Raw genomic sequence first — 15,297 nt, 5'->3', positions numbered from 1 at the left:
TGGTTCAGAAATGCCTGATTTCACCCAAAATTTCTTTTGAAATAGCTTAAATAACCACAAGAATTTGTACATTTGTGGTTTATGAAATTACATTAGCTATCTGGCATCAAATTACAACTTTGTTGCTATTGTTTGCTAAATTGAAACCACATTTGCATTTCTGTGTTCTGAAGTTTGGAGTTAGCTTCATTTTCAGTACTCACCTGATGATACAAAATAAGAACACATTCTTTAAGGTTACAACTTGTGATAGAAGGTGAATTCTCAGAAACAGAGTCTCAAAGAGAGGACTTGTGAGCAGCATTTTAGGGATGGGATTGAAACTGTTCCCTAGACAAGCAGTACTGTTACAATAGATTGGGACAGTTCTTCATACATACACAATTTAGAGCAGAACCACTATCTCATTGTCCCTTAGTCACTAAAATACCCCTTTCCTGCAGCTATTAGGAGTTGTGACATGTACAAGAATGAACAGTAACTGAAGACCAGTTACCGGAGTACACTTTTTTGATGCCTATTAACTGTAGGTCATACAGGGACAATGGAAAGATGAATACAGTCTAATTATTATTTGTTCTTCAGGAAATATATTGCAAAGTTCAATTCCTGTAATAAATTATAATATTGTACACAGAATTGTATTATACAAAGACTTTAATATGAAACCATAGATCATGCTTATATCCCGAATATATGATATGTGTTTTTTGAGACAACAAAAGAATTATTACATATTGCAATTTCAGCTGTCGTGCAATAAGAGAATTGTCATTTATTGCTGCTTAAAAAGCTCCTTTATATGAACTGTTGCAGGGAAGATGAGAGACTGAAAGATTCACACAGATTTATCGGTGCTGATTTGCGCGGACAAATTTTCTGCCTTGTTTATCGGACATCTACCACCAGGATGAAGGAGTGTAACCAAGCACACTGACATACTGGTGTGTGTCCCCTCTGGCAGGATCTGTTTTTTTAAGCTTCTTATGCCCATGTTTTTAAAGAAAAATAGGCTTTAAAAATTATGCAATGAACTTGGGGGGCTGCATGCTCCATAGATGTTAATGGAGCCTGGAGCCCCTCAGGCTCATTTGCATAATGTTTAAAGCCTTTTTATGCAAAAACAAGAACATAAGAATCTAAAAGAATAGCGGATCCTGCCAGAGAGGGCACACACCAACATGTAAGTGTGCTTGGTTTACAATCCTTCTTCCTCGTGGTAGATGTCCTTTAAGCAGTTTGTGTAAATCAGATTTCTGTCCTATTCTCAACTGACAGCTCAGAGACAAAGGAACCTGATAATGTGTCTTATGTCTTAAAGGGGTTGTTCAGAAATGTATATTTTTAATACATCTTAGTGGGTTTTAAAAATCACAAAGAGCTTATGCTTACCTCCTCCAGTGCTCCAGTTGTCCTGTGGTGTTGCCCGTTACTTCTAGGCCTCTGTTTACGAAAACCAGCTCTCCCATCCCGACCTCTGCCACATGTAGCAGGCAAGCGGCAGTGGTTAGAAGTCTCTAAGCTCTTTGTTACTTTTACAGTCCCTCCTTTTCCCCAGCCGTGTATGAAAAATATTAATTCCTGGACAACCCCTTAAAGGAAACCTACCATTTGATTTGATGTATTATGAAGCAAACATACCTTGAGAATGCTGTAGCTACACTGATGCAGGGTCATATATTGGTTAATCCCTGAGCTGAGTGGTTTTTGCTGAGAAAACAATAATAACATTCAGGACCTTGGGAAAGCTGAATCATTACACACGGGAGCTTGTAGATTATGCAAATTAGCCTGACAGACTCCATTAAAAACTTTTAAAGCCTGCATAATTTTACAATGCTTTTTTTTGTAAAAACCAGGGAATAAAAAGCTTAAAGAAGAACAGAACCTGTATTAAAGGGGAGATTCTTCTGTTTAATATGACACAATAATTGTGTTTCAGGTGGCCCAGGTTCAGGAGATATAGCCCATTGAAGTTGGTCACTGTTGTGACGTTTATAAACATCCTTTTTGCACAGGGCATGTGCAAATAGCTGTATGGCGGTCATAAAGGGGTTAAAACAAAAATGATCCCTAAAACTTTAATGTAGAAATTTCGGGAAAAAATAATAATCTCTGTTCTATTTGTAACGTCATATAAGAATAAAAGAATTAAAAATAATGAAAACATAAACTTGAGGTATGGGAAATGTTAGTAAGTAACTAATTTGGGTGGTAAAACAATCTGTCTCAAAAGCAGATCATTTCAAATTTTAAAAATGACAAATTTGTCAAAAATTGTTGCAAATTTTTGATTTTTTCATAAATACACAGAAAACATTTCAACCAAAATTTACTACTAACATGAAGTACAATGTATCACAATGTGAAAAAAACAGTCTCAAAATCATTTTGCTAAATTAAGGTGTTCAAAAGTAACAGCCATATAAAGCGACACAAGCAAGATTACAGAAAAAGAGGCCGAGTCTTAGTTTATCGCCTGCTCTATTAATTTCAAAAAATGCTTCCAAATTTTAGCTATGCTTTAAGTCACTTATTATCCCTTACATAGTTAGTTTTATAGCTTTTTGGCATCAGATCTCAGTTTAAATGGGGTGATATGCTTTCAAGAAATGCTTATTTTTATGTGCTGCATTAAAGATGAAAGCACTTGACACTCAAATGCATTTACATGGGCTAGTTATTATATATGCTAAATGTAATTCTCGATACTTGGGCCCATTATACAGCCCCTGACAGGAAGTTCCAGTCTGGAGTGGTATTTATTCCGGTAAATACTAACTTGACTATTTATAAGGAAATATAAACTGTCTGATTTACTATCTCTGCAGTTTTTTTTTGTACTTGCACTTGTTTAAATGTATCTTAATGTAACATTTGTGCACCCTTTATTTAACAAATAGCACAATAATAATGATTAAGAACAGCAACTTTTCATTATTAGGTTTGAGCTTTTTTCTCAAGGATTAAGATTTTCAATCTTAAAGATTATTATTCATTTGAATATATGAACTGCTGAGACCTCTCCATTGAGCCAATCCAAAACTTACTCACTCTGTGGCCATTCATGTGTTGATCTCCTCTGAAGTTTTGATCATCACCTTGCTTTATTATTTTTTTACCCTTTTTTTAAGAATATGGGCAGGTTACTACTCACCCTTCATAGAACTTTCTTAGGAAGTGTAGAATTCATGGTTATTTTTTAATCAATGGCAAGACATTAAGATTTAACAAAAAAGTCCCAAATCATCACTTTACCATCAGCTCCTCACCCCAGCTCATCTTCACCGGGATCACCTGGAAAAGAAAGTTATAATAAGCAGTACAGAGGCAAGATGTCCGGTGTTCCAGGCTGCTCATTATGCACACCCTTGCCACCTCCCTTTCCTATGGCGTTAGGGGCGAAAAATTGATGCCACTCGCATGACGTCACCTCCCTCTCCCATGCTCTAAGCGTACATAATTAGCAGCCTGGAGCGCCGGACCTCTTTTCTAGGTGATGTCAAAGTTAGCGAAGGACAGTGCTGGGATCAAGATGCAGAGGAGCAGGGGTGAATATCTTTAGCTGGTTTTATTAAGTGATTGATATCCTTTAATGAAAATGTATGTGGCGGGGAAGGGGGGGGGTATACTGATAGGATTGATTCTTTAACCCCTTCACGCTCCGTGGCGGATATATCCGCCACGGAGCGCAGTGATAAGCGCTCAGTGGCGGATATATCCGCCACGGCGCCTATGCCGGCTCGGCTTTGGATCAGAGCCGAACCGGCATCGGGAAACACGGGGTGCCGGCTGTAACTAATAGCCGGCACCCCAGTGTAACACCCGCGATCGGGACAATGGAAAGATGAATACAGTCTAATTATTATTTGTTCTTCAGGAAATATATTGCAAAGTTCAATTCCTGTAATAAATTATAATATTGTACACAGAATTGTATTATACAAAGACTTTAATATGAAACCATAGATCATGCTTATATCCCGAATATATGATATGTGTTTTTTGAGACAACAAAAGAATTATTACATATTGCAATTTCAGCTGTCGGAGTTGTCTTCGATCGCGGGTGCTTAACCCGTTAAATGCCGCGGTCAGCGCGACCGCGGCATCTAACCTGCATCTGGGGGGTCTTTCCCCCACGATCGCCCCCCCGAACCGTTTTCGGGGGGCGCCGATCGTTGCTATAGCAACTCTGGGGTCCGATCTGGACCCCAGAGTTACTTGCAAGAATTGCCGGTAAGATGGCGTCTGTGACGTCATCTTACTGGCACAGTGCCAGCCTATGCAAGTGCATAGGCTGACACTGATAATACTCTGCAATACATCAGTATTGCAGAATATTATCATGAAGAAGCAATCAGAAGATTGCTTGTTTATGTCCCATGGTATAAAAGTGAAAAAGTAAAAAAAAAAAGTTATTCAATAAAAAAATAAAGTCATAAATCACTAAAAATGCCCCAAACTCCCAAAACATATAAAGAGACATATAACTCAAAAAAAAGGCTAAATCATAACACAAACCCCACATATATAGTATCACCGCGTCCGTAACAACCCATAGAATAAAAGTAAATCATTATTGAACCCCCACGATAAACGCCGTAAAAAAAACTGTTATAAACCCTCCAAAAATTATGATTTTTACCTTTTCAATCCCACAAAAAATGCTATAAAATGCGATCAAAAAACCATATGTACTCAGACATGATACTGGTGCAAAGTACAACATGTCCCGCAAAAAACAAGCCATCAACCAGCTCCGTAGCCAAAAAAGTAACAATGTTATGCTACTTGGAAGACGGCAATACATAAATGATAGATTTTTCCCCACATTAGGGTTTTGTTTGACAAATTTAGTAAAACGCAAGAAAATATATTCATGTCTGGTATCCCCGTAATCGTATCAACCCATAGAATAAAGATAACATGATTATTAGTCTATACGGTGAACACCAAAAAAAAAAAAGTAAAAAATCCAGTACAGAATTTATGCTTTTCTACTCCTGCCCTCAAAAAAAGTTCCTAAATTTTCAACAATAGGTGATACCAACCCCAAAATGGTAACAATGGAAAAAGCATCTCATCCCGCAAAAAAAATGCCGTCACATGGCCCCAATAACAAAAAAGCGAAAATTGTATAGCCTTCAAAAGGGGCCAATGAGGAAACTAAAATCCTGGCAGCTGCAGCGCCCTCCTTCCCTTCTGCACCTCGCTGTGCCCCCATAAAACAAGTAACGGCCCATGTGGGGGGTCTCTGTACTCAGGAGAAATTGCAGAACAAATTGTATGGTGGGTTTTCTCTTTTTATATTTTGGAAATGTGTAAATTTTAGTGCTAAATGAACGTATAAGGGAACAATATGACCATTCTAAATTTCACCTCCATTTTGATTCAATTACTATGAAGATCTCAAGGGGTTAACAATCTTCGTAAAAGCTGTTTCTGATAGCTTGAGGGGTGCAGATTTGAAAATGGGTTGGTTATATAGGGGGTTTTGATGCTAAATATGTAAAATTTCATTCAAAACTGTATTTATCCCCAAAATAGTCAATTCTGAAAATCCGGAAAACCGATATTCGATTTGTAAGCCGCGTGACATCAAAATAAATTATCCAGACATTTCAGAAATTATGAAAATGTAAAGTAGACAAATGGGAAATGTTATTCAGCAACTTATTTAGGTGGTAAATCTATCTGCCTGAAAACGCAATGATTTAGAATTTCGAAAATGGCAAATTTTTCAAAAAATTTATCATATTTTCTTTTTTTTTGTAAATAAACGCAAAACTTATCTGCCAAAATTTACCACTAAAATGAAGTACAACATGTGGGGAAAAAACAATCTCAGAATCGTTTTGATAAGTAACAGTGTTCAAAAGTTATAACCATATAAAGCGAAGCAAGTCCGAATCCAAAAAATCGGGCTGAGCCTTAAGCTACAAAATGGCTGCGTCCTTAAGGGGTTAAAGAGTAAAGAGGTGATGAGAATACCCCTTCCTCTGCCCACTGTTAAAGAGTTTGTTAGGAGTTATTTTGGGTGAGCAGGGAAAGCAGGACTTTCTCCCCTAGGAACCCTGTTAGGATTTACTCTCATAATCAGAAATCCAGTTCCAAATGAATTAAGCCTACATATAACAGAGCTCTATCCCTCCAAACATATCCTGCTCACAGGTCAGTATAAATCAATTGCCAGATTCGCTTTAATGATCTTCTGTATACTCTGTAGCCTTTACCTCATATTCATGGCATGATAGTATGTATGGAAATAGATGAAAAATACTTATATCAAAAGAGAAATGATTTGTTTACTATTATTGCTTTTTCAGATCAATCAGTCAAGCTAGATGCTAATTTTTCTGAAAAGACTTTAACTTAGTTGTGATGTATAACAGAATCCATAAGAAAAAGGATTTTAGGATGTGATAAAGCTTTTTTGTGATTTATCTTCTGACTCTCTTCTTCTCCCATACTGTTGCTAGCTGGTACCCTGCTGGTGTGTTTATCCTAGCCTCCAGCTATGATGTATAAACATAAAAATGTGACTACTGCAGTCAGTCATTGGCTTCAGAGCATATCACTGATTGTCAGCACTGCAGGTGTAGCTGGGATCCAGGGAGTATGACTGACAGGTATTGTATGTTGATTTGTTCAGTACTATGGTCTTAAAGAGTTAGCTTTTAATTTTAAATAGATATCTTTCTATGTAAGCAATCATTTTGAGACCCTATTTAAACTGACATCCTGGTTCCATGCTGGATATCCCATTGATCAGTAATGTCTGTAAGTCTTTCGGAAAGAGTAGCTCAGCATACTACACTATTACGGGCGGCAGAAACTTAATGATACTGAACTCCAATGTATGTGCGTTTCTGCACATTTTTGCAGCACAAACGTTTGACACAGGTTTATGGCTACATTCACACTGCCGTTGCCCGCCTGTACCGTACCGTAGCGGGCAACGGCAGTGCACGGGGAGAGGAGGAGGAGGTGAGCGCAGCTCACCCCCGCTCCTCTCCATAGGAAGTTATGGCGCATGGCGCCGTACTACAGAGAAAAATAGGACATGTCCTATCTTTTTCCGGGGTACGGAGCTGTACGGTGCCGCACGTGTTCTGCACCGTACCGCTCCCGTAGGGCGCCGTGCGCCCATTGCCGTCTAAGGGGGACGTATATCGGCCGTATATACGTCCCCCATACGGTAGTGTGAATGTAGCATTAGTTTGATTCGTTTAATGAGGGAAGGGGGGTGGCTGACCTTTTGACCTTTTTCATTAATATCATCAAAAGCAGCCCAAACCAGCACAATTGATTGGCACCAGTTTTGTTTAATTTAGCTAATTTGGGGGTCATGCTATCCTGGCAGCTTTCATCACGTGGAGGAGCATGCAGTAGAAACTAGCAGTGAAACGGTTATGCAAAGTTTACAGCCTGTGCTGTGAGAGAGCACTGAAGGTTAACAGATTCTCTGCTGTGTAGAAAGTGTCCAGTGGGTAGAAGGTGGGGAAGGGGAGGCTGCAGAGAAATGTATGATAAAGCTTGAGGTGAACTGCAGAGGGACTGATAGGAAACAGGGGAGCTCACCATTCTGTGTAGGAGACTTACTTCTGCATCTTCAAAACTGAGCACACAAGGCTTGGTGAGGAGGACGGAACAGCAGCCCCACCCTTATGTGAAAACGTATCTGTAAACAACTCAATCCAATCACAGGAGATATCAGCATAGCAAGGAGACACAGCTACTGCCGGCCTAGGCTAAACTGAGGATAGCAAAGAAACTGCTACATATAGGTAATCTTCATCCCATTGACTATTATGTCCTTGGGCTTTTGGGGGGTGTCTGGAAAGAGCTCACAGGCTTAGCTCTCTCCATACATGGCTGGTGTCAGCTGTACACAGCTGACACCCTCCTTTTGCGGCCGCTAATGGTGTTGGCACCGATCACGGAAGTTAACCTTTTAATTCGGTCGACTGCAGCACCTAATTTACCTTCCGATGGACTTACCATCTTGACCTCATTGGAGGGTGGCTATTGGTTACCATGGCAGCCTAGAGTCTCATGCTGTATCTATTGATATCCAATATCCTGTACATATCATCATCAAAAATTGCTAAAATTACTATGGAAAAATCAGACCCTGTGGGGTTAAAGTACCCTAGAGGGTCTGAAATAATAGTAAAATAGTAAATAATAGTAAAATAGTTGAAATCACCCTCCTTTCACAGGATCACATATAAAAATAAACTGTAAAAATCATACACATGTTAGATGCCAAAATGTCTGTTCTATCAAAATATAAAAAAGATTAATCCGAGCCATGAACACCATAACGGAAAATAGCACCCAAATGCCTGAATCGCCATTTTTTCTCCATTTTTCCATCCATGAATAGTTTAAAAATAATGGTCCTTTAGGTCCCAAACTGAAATAAATTAAAACGCCAGTGCTTACTGCAAAAAATGACATCTTACATAGGTCCGTACACCAAAGTGTGAAAAAGTTATCGGCCTCAGAATTTGGCTGCGATGTATGTTGCTCGACATCAGGGGGCGTGGCCACTATCATATCATGATAAATCTCCCTCTGTATGTCTGATCACATCTCCAGTGGCTTTTGATAGAAGCCAGCTAGATCCGACAGCAGAGCTCATTACCCCTTGCCTCTATATATTCTTACTCCCCATATATTCTGTTATGTGACCTATTCTATTACTAATGTTTGCTATAAATATATTTGCGCTGATATAAAGGCAAGTAAAGAATGAAAGTAGTAGAAGTGAGGACCCATATTACTCATCAATTGTGTAAACTCTAAAACAGTTATAACTATACATTTATTGAATGGTTTCCTTGAACATATTTTATTTAGTTCTTTATCATTACTTGGTGATTTGTATTACCATTATTTTTGTCATGTTATATACCTAACTTCCACACCCATATACGACATATGAATAGCCAAATGTAGCTTAGCAATCAACTATGAATTGTAGTATCAAATAATTCCTGGCAAAATAGTCATTAAACAGTGTTATCGGCCTCTTTCTACAGGAAAACAATTAAGCAAGAGGTGCCAAAAAGAGATCAACTTACTGGAAAATGAAATTTGCAAGTATCTTCTAATGACATTATTTCATTGACTATTACTTTTATCACAAACATAGTTTTTATTATAGTAATATATTTGTAATAGTTACACTGAAGGCATTCACATTGCAAGGCACTGAATTGAAGCCCGTCCCAAGTTTGGAAGAACAGTTTGGCTTATTTTTTCTCCCCACCGGGTACCAACAATTTGTTTTTTTTTCCTGTAGCAAAAGCATCATTCATCAACCAGGGTCTGTAATTGTACTGTAAGTCTTTGGATATGGGTAAGTGGCTGGGGCCAGGGGTCATCTTTGACAAAATAATTGCCATGGTTTTGCTTCAGGAGAGTAAGACAAATGGCTGAACTGTTAAAAATTCTACTAATCTCAATCGCTGCAGCCCAAATTTTAGAGTTTCCCTGTAATGTGCCTAAAAGATATGTATCAAAAGTACAGCTTGTTGTTCATTTTGGTCCTGTCAATGCCTATGAGGTACAGACCAAAAGTTTGGACACAAAACAAAGAGTTTTCTGTATTTTCCTGACTATAAAAATTGTAGATTCACACTGAAGGCATCAAAACTATAAATTAACACATGTGGAATTGTATACTTAACAAAAAAGCGTGAAACAACTGAAAATATGTCTTATATTCTAGGTTCTTTAAAGTAGCCACTTTTTGCTTTGATTACTGATTTGGACACTCTTGGTATTCTCTTGATGAGCTTCAAGAGGTAGTCACCTGAAATGGTTTTCACATCACACGTGCACCAGGTTTAATAAGTGGGATATTTTGCCTTATAAAAGGATTGGGACCATCAGTTGTGCTTTGCAGAAGTCACACAACTGATAGTCCGTCTGAATAGACTGTTAGAATTTATATTATGGCTAGAAAAAAGCAGCTTAGTAAAGAAAAATAAGTGACCATCATTACTTTAAGAAATGAAGGTCAGTCAGTCCAGAGGAGGACCAAGAGTGACCTCTGCTGCGGAGAATTTCTGAGTCACCAGCCTCAGAAATCGCATGTTAACAGCAGCTCAGATTAGAGACCAGGTCAATGCCATACAGAGTTCCAGCAGCAGACACATCTCTACAACAACTGTTAAGAGGAGACTTTGTGCAGCAGCCTTCTTGGTAAAATTGCTGCTAGGAAACTACTGCTAAGGACAGGCAACAAGCAGATTAGACTTGTTTGGGCTAAAGGACATAAGGCTAGACATTAGACCAGTGGAAATCTGTGCTTTGGTCTGATCAGTCTGGTGGTTCCAACCACTGTGTCAAGAAGGAGAGTGATTGGGTGCTACACCAGATGACCTAGCCTCCACATTAACCAGACCTGAAGCCAATCGAGATGGTTTGGGTTGAGCTGCACTGCATAGTGGAGGCAAAAGGGCCAACAAGTGCTAAGCATCTCTGGGAACTCCTTCAAGACTGTTGGAAGACCATTTCAGGTGACTACCTCTTTAAGCTCATCAAGAGAATGCCAAGAGTAAGCAAAGCAGTTATCAAAGCAACCTAGAATATAAGACATATGTTCAGTTGCTTCACACTTTTTTTTGTTAAGTATATAATTCCGCATGTGTTAATTTATAGTTTTGATGCCTTCAGTGTGAATCTACAATTTTAATCATCATGAAAATACAGAAAACACTGAATGAGAAGGTGTGTCCAAACTTTTGGTCTGTCCTGTATAGAGGGTTTTTGCTTTTGTTATGTAATAAATGAAAATAATTAAGATGCAGTTAGCAGCCAAGGAGCAGTTCTCTGGACCCTTCTGCATTTCTAGTCATGTGACCACCAGTCTCTTAGGCACTCCCCTAGTGGTTGGGATCTCATGCTCATAAAGCTCTCCTTTTTCTTCTTACTTGCATGTCCTACTTTGTTCCACTGCTCCGTAACAAGTAAAGTAACTCTTAACAAAGGCAGAAACGAGCAGCAAGAGAAAAATGAGGGGCTGTACTTTGTGTTGGCAGCAGGGTTCTGTGTTAAGAGTATGTATTAGCTGATGCTCAGTTCATTTTATGACTGTGTGGAATACCTGCCACACCATGAATTAGCTGAAGGCTTGTTTATTGCAGGATTGTCCTACAAGGTTTCATCTGATGCTAACAGTACTGGGGTATCTGCCAGCTGTTTCAGATGATTCCTAGTTCAGCTTATAAAAGTGTATAGGACTGTTTGCAGGATATTTCATGCAATTTTCTGCATTAGATGAAGTCTCTCCTTTTCTCCTGCTGCTGAGCTATGGTAACCTAACACAGTAAAAATTCCCATTAGAAAAGTTCCACATTCCCATCACTGTTCCTAGAAAGGGATGGTATAACATAAAATTCCATATAAGGTTTTGTTACAATCTGTTCAATAATTTGCATGCATTACTTATCTTGCACTGTGAAGAAATACCATATCATGATCACCTTCTTAAAAAAAGGTCAAAAAGTCATATATAACTTTTAATAGAACCAATGTCTATTAAAAAAGTTATGATTTTTACAAAATGGTCATACAAAATGCAGTGGGGGGAATTCAAAAATGTATTTGCACAAAAAAAAACACATTTCAACACATTTAAGAAGACTTTGAGACCATTTTTTATTGACACTGGTTGGCCAGAGGAGGCGTGACCTCATGAAAATGGGCGAGACTTCAGGAAAAGGGACATGGTAATGTAGAAATTAGTCTGTGCACCAAAAAAGCATGTGCCAGGTTCCCATAAATACATTTTTATGGGGAATCAAAATATTCAGACCCCGTTCACACACACACATGCATGCATCTGGGCCAAATTAAAGTCTCTGTGAGGGGATGTTGTTTTTTTTCCTACAGAGCTATTAAACTAATGAGATTAGTAATAATTATATTTATAACGTTAAAAATAATTGAACTTTGCAATAATTTCACCAAAATGCCCATATACCATTTTTTGGTATGGCAAGGATGCAAGAAGCAAGTGGATGGCAAGGATTGTCAGTGTGCCCTGCATGTTTAAAAGAATAGACATCATCTAATTGTGAGTCAGACTGTAAATATTCAGATCAGGGTTCACAATCTATTGTTCAGAGACAGAATATTGCTTGGCATCAGCATGTGTAGAAAAACGTAACTCAAAAGTTATTGGAATAAAGTATTTGTTCTTGTTTTCGTTGAAAGAACATTATTTTATGAAATGTTACACGACTGATGCCACTTACTACCTATGTGTATATGGAAGGATCTGTACTATTGGACTTCATAATTTTAAAAAGTTAAATTAACACCATTTTATATTATACAAATAGAGGAACACATGAGAGCCAATTAGCTGCATCAAGGTTTACTTCACTTAATGGCTTAGTCGAGTGATAGGCACAATTATTAATAGGATCTAGTGTTCCTAGACCCAAAATAACTAACAACTGGTAGCTATGCACGCGGATGTGTCCTTTCTTACCCTACCTCTTGGCGGGACATATCCAGAAATGCACAGGTTGAGATAACTTACTTTTCACGAGTGATCTCGTATATATGTGTCTGTGTGGCCACACAGTGGGACATTTCACAATATTGAATTTGTTTCATGGGAAACCACCTACAAGCAGAGAGAGAGAGAGATACAGAAACAGGCATCTCTGTCCACTCTGTATTGGCCATGCAGAGGTACTGCATCTCCGTTACCTTTAATGTGAATGGATGCATGGAACAGCTGCTTTGGGGTTTAGTTATCAGATTCCAACAAATTGGATAATGATGACCTCTCCTGAGAAAATGTCATCAGTATAAAGTACTGCCCCTAGCCTGGAAACTTATGAAGGGTAATTTACATACGTAACATTGATGAACATGCTATAAATGTCTGGTTGATGTGGGTATTTCTCAAGAATTGGAGCATCCTTACCTGTTTCTTGCATCTTCAGTGAGAGAAAAAAGTCTATCCATGTGCGGATTACCCTTCTAAGGCACTTCTGAGAATTCATAAGCAAGTAGGCAGTCACCCCTCGACTAACTGAATTAGCAGGACAGGGATTCAGGAACAGGAAACTCTGTCCTCATTATGGAAATACTCGTTATACAAAATCGCTGCTTTATTTTATTTTAGTATTGGTTCCAATAACATGTATACTTCATTAAGATGAAGGTTTTATATACTTTAGAACAACCCCAAAATCGTAAAAAGTAGACTGTTTAAGGGTATCTTATAAAAATAGTGACATTTTGATACATATCTGATACATAAGTGCAATGCCTTCTAGTGTTTGCATTTTTTATCTACTATTAAGAATAGTCAATGAAAGTGAAAAGACATGTCAGTAATTTAATTAAAACATAATCTGTTTAAGGGAAAACCAGAGGAGCTTTCACTTTACCTAAGGGAGCCCGAAACATCTCCCTGTATGAGTCAAGAGAGTCTAAAAACATTGTTGGTAAGTGACATCTCATATCACAGGAGATGTGAGATGATGACTGTAGGAAGCCATGGTTCTTAGCAAGTATTGCTCGCAAGAGACAAAATGTTCTTATTTCCTATGTTCGTGGGGTATCTAAAACCACTGCAAAATTATGTGTATTTAACTGGATTAGCCATTCCAAAATTATCTTTACGCTCTGGCATACGGAAAATGAATATTTTGTCTTTCTGTTGTTTTCACAAGACAGAAGAAACAACAGAATCCAATGCAAATCAGCTTCCCCACAACGTGTAACAGCAACTAATCTTATTTTTGCAGATCTTTCAGCTTGTTGCAAGATGCAATCTGGATAGCTTTTTATTATGTAATGCTATGCTAACCTTCGCTCTTATCTTTTGTTTTCTTCTGCTTGATCGCAACACATGTATAGGCTATCTTAAGATGTTTGACATCCCTCCTGGTGCTAGACATGTGTTTATCCAAGAAGACGAGGCTTCCCCTCATGTTCTTGGTAAGTGTTTCATCCTGGATTTGATCCAAGACTCAAGGAGTGAAATAGTTCTGCAGCAATAATCTGATGCTAAAAGACAATTACCATTAACATTTCTTGAAATGAGCACTGTATACACTGAATTTTATATTATTGTCCTTTGAGGGTTTAATCACATAGAATATATTTGTTGCAGAAGTGTCTACAGTTGCTAATTGATTTTAATGGGGCTTACAGAAATTCACGTAGTTTATGTCACACTGCACACAGACGCATAGCAGTGCATGATGCAACACATATGACCTGTAAAAACAAAAGGCAACATTCACTACTTTTTTTCATGCTGTGGACAATTATTTACTAAAACATTGTTATTCCTGTACACCCTCTGCCTTCCTTCTCTCGGGAACCTATATTACAAAGTATATTCACATACAGTGCAGGTTTGCGTAAAATTTATTTATTAAATTACTCTGCTATCTGTAGCAAAATACATTGTTATGTATTTGCATTTACAGTATACAATTTTAATGATGTGATGATGATTGTTTTTGCAATGATTATGTTAAGTATATTTTTATGCAATGTGTTAAGCAATGTTTATGTAGTGCAAACTGCAACTTACATCTGTTGCTTTTGCTTAAGTACAGAAGTTTTGACTTTTTTATGGCATGAGTTGGATAATGTTGAATGTTTAGAGATATATAAACTATTGGAAATCCTCATGTACAACTATGTTTTTGTCATTAAGGGGTCTTATCGGTATTGCATTTTGCTGACTTATAACCTAGCTCTCAAAATATCACACAAAAAATATTGACGTCATCATTATGAGGATACTGTGAATTTGACTTAAAAGTACAGTAGGGCTTAACACAATGTTCCAAAAATGTTTATATGATTTCAATAAGATAAATGCATATATTTATAGGCACAGTAGTCACAGTATACAGTATAACTGTCCTCCAGAGTATCCACTTTTTTTTTAGAATTATGAGTAGACGCTGAGCTGCAATTTGATTTGCAGCGTCGCCAATATACAGTGGAGAGATTTCATCCTGCCTTGGCCACTTAATAGTTTCCCTCACCTGAAGGCAGCCAGAACAGATGATAGTTGAAGGGTTCACAGGGTACGGTGGTGTACTACGAAATAAGGAATCAGTATATGCACAATATACTGCAATATTGTATCATTACAGTATGTTGCACAACTGACTAGGCCCTCTAAGGTTCAACCATCCAACGGGATCTGGTAAACCTAAACATATAAGCACATCTCTTCAATCCAAAGTATAACAAAGTTATGGATGTAAAAATACAAATATTTTTTTCAAAAGA

At 37.9% G+C, this 15,297-nt stretch overlaps 1 protein-coding gene across 3 annotated transcripts in view; it reads left to right on the top strand.

The window, feature by feature from the left end:
- ADAMTS3 (ADAM metallopeptidase with thrombospondin type 1 motif 3) overlaps nucleotides 1–15,297 on the top strand; it is a 124,018-nt gene that overhangs the window by 90,092 nt on the left and 18,629 nt on the right. Inside the window, exons 16-17 of one of the 3 annotated variants that reach the window (XM_072117385.1) lie at nucleotides 13,401–13,484; nucleotides 13,900–13,980. In XM_072117385.1, coding sequence (XP_071973486.1) covers nucleotides 13,401–13,484; nucleotides 13,900–13,980 — 165 coding nt within the window. The remainder of the gene's footprint in view (nucleotides 1–13,400; nucleotides 13,485–13,899; nucleotides 13,981–15,297) is intronic. The other 2 variants (XM_072117403.1, XM_072117394.1) reach the window with 2 other exon arrangements.

Source organism: Engystomops pustulosus, chromosome 1, assembly GCF_040894005.1.
Source record: "Engystomops pustulosus chromosome 1, aEngPut4.maternal, whole genome shotgun sequence".
In the NCBI taxonomy this organism is placed as follows: domain Eukaryota; kingdom Metazoa; phylum Chordata; class Amphibia; order Anura; family Leptodactylidae; genus Engystomops; species Engystomops pustulosus.
Note: the sequence above shows the minus strand (reverse complement) of the source record. Positions and strands in the feature narration are given on the sequence as shown.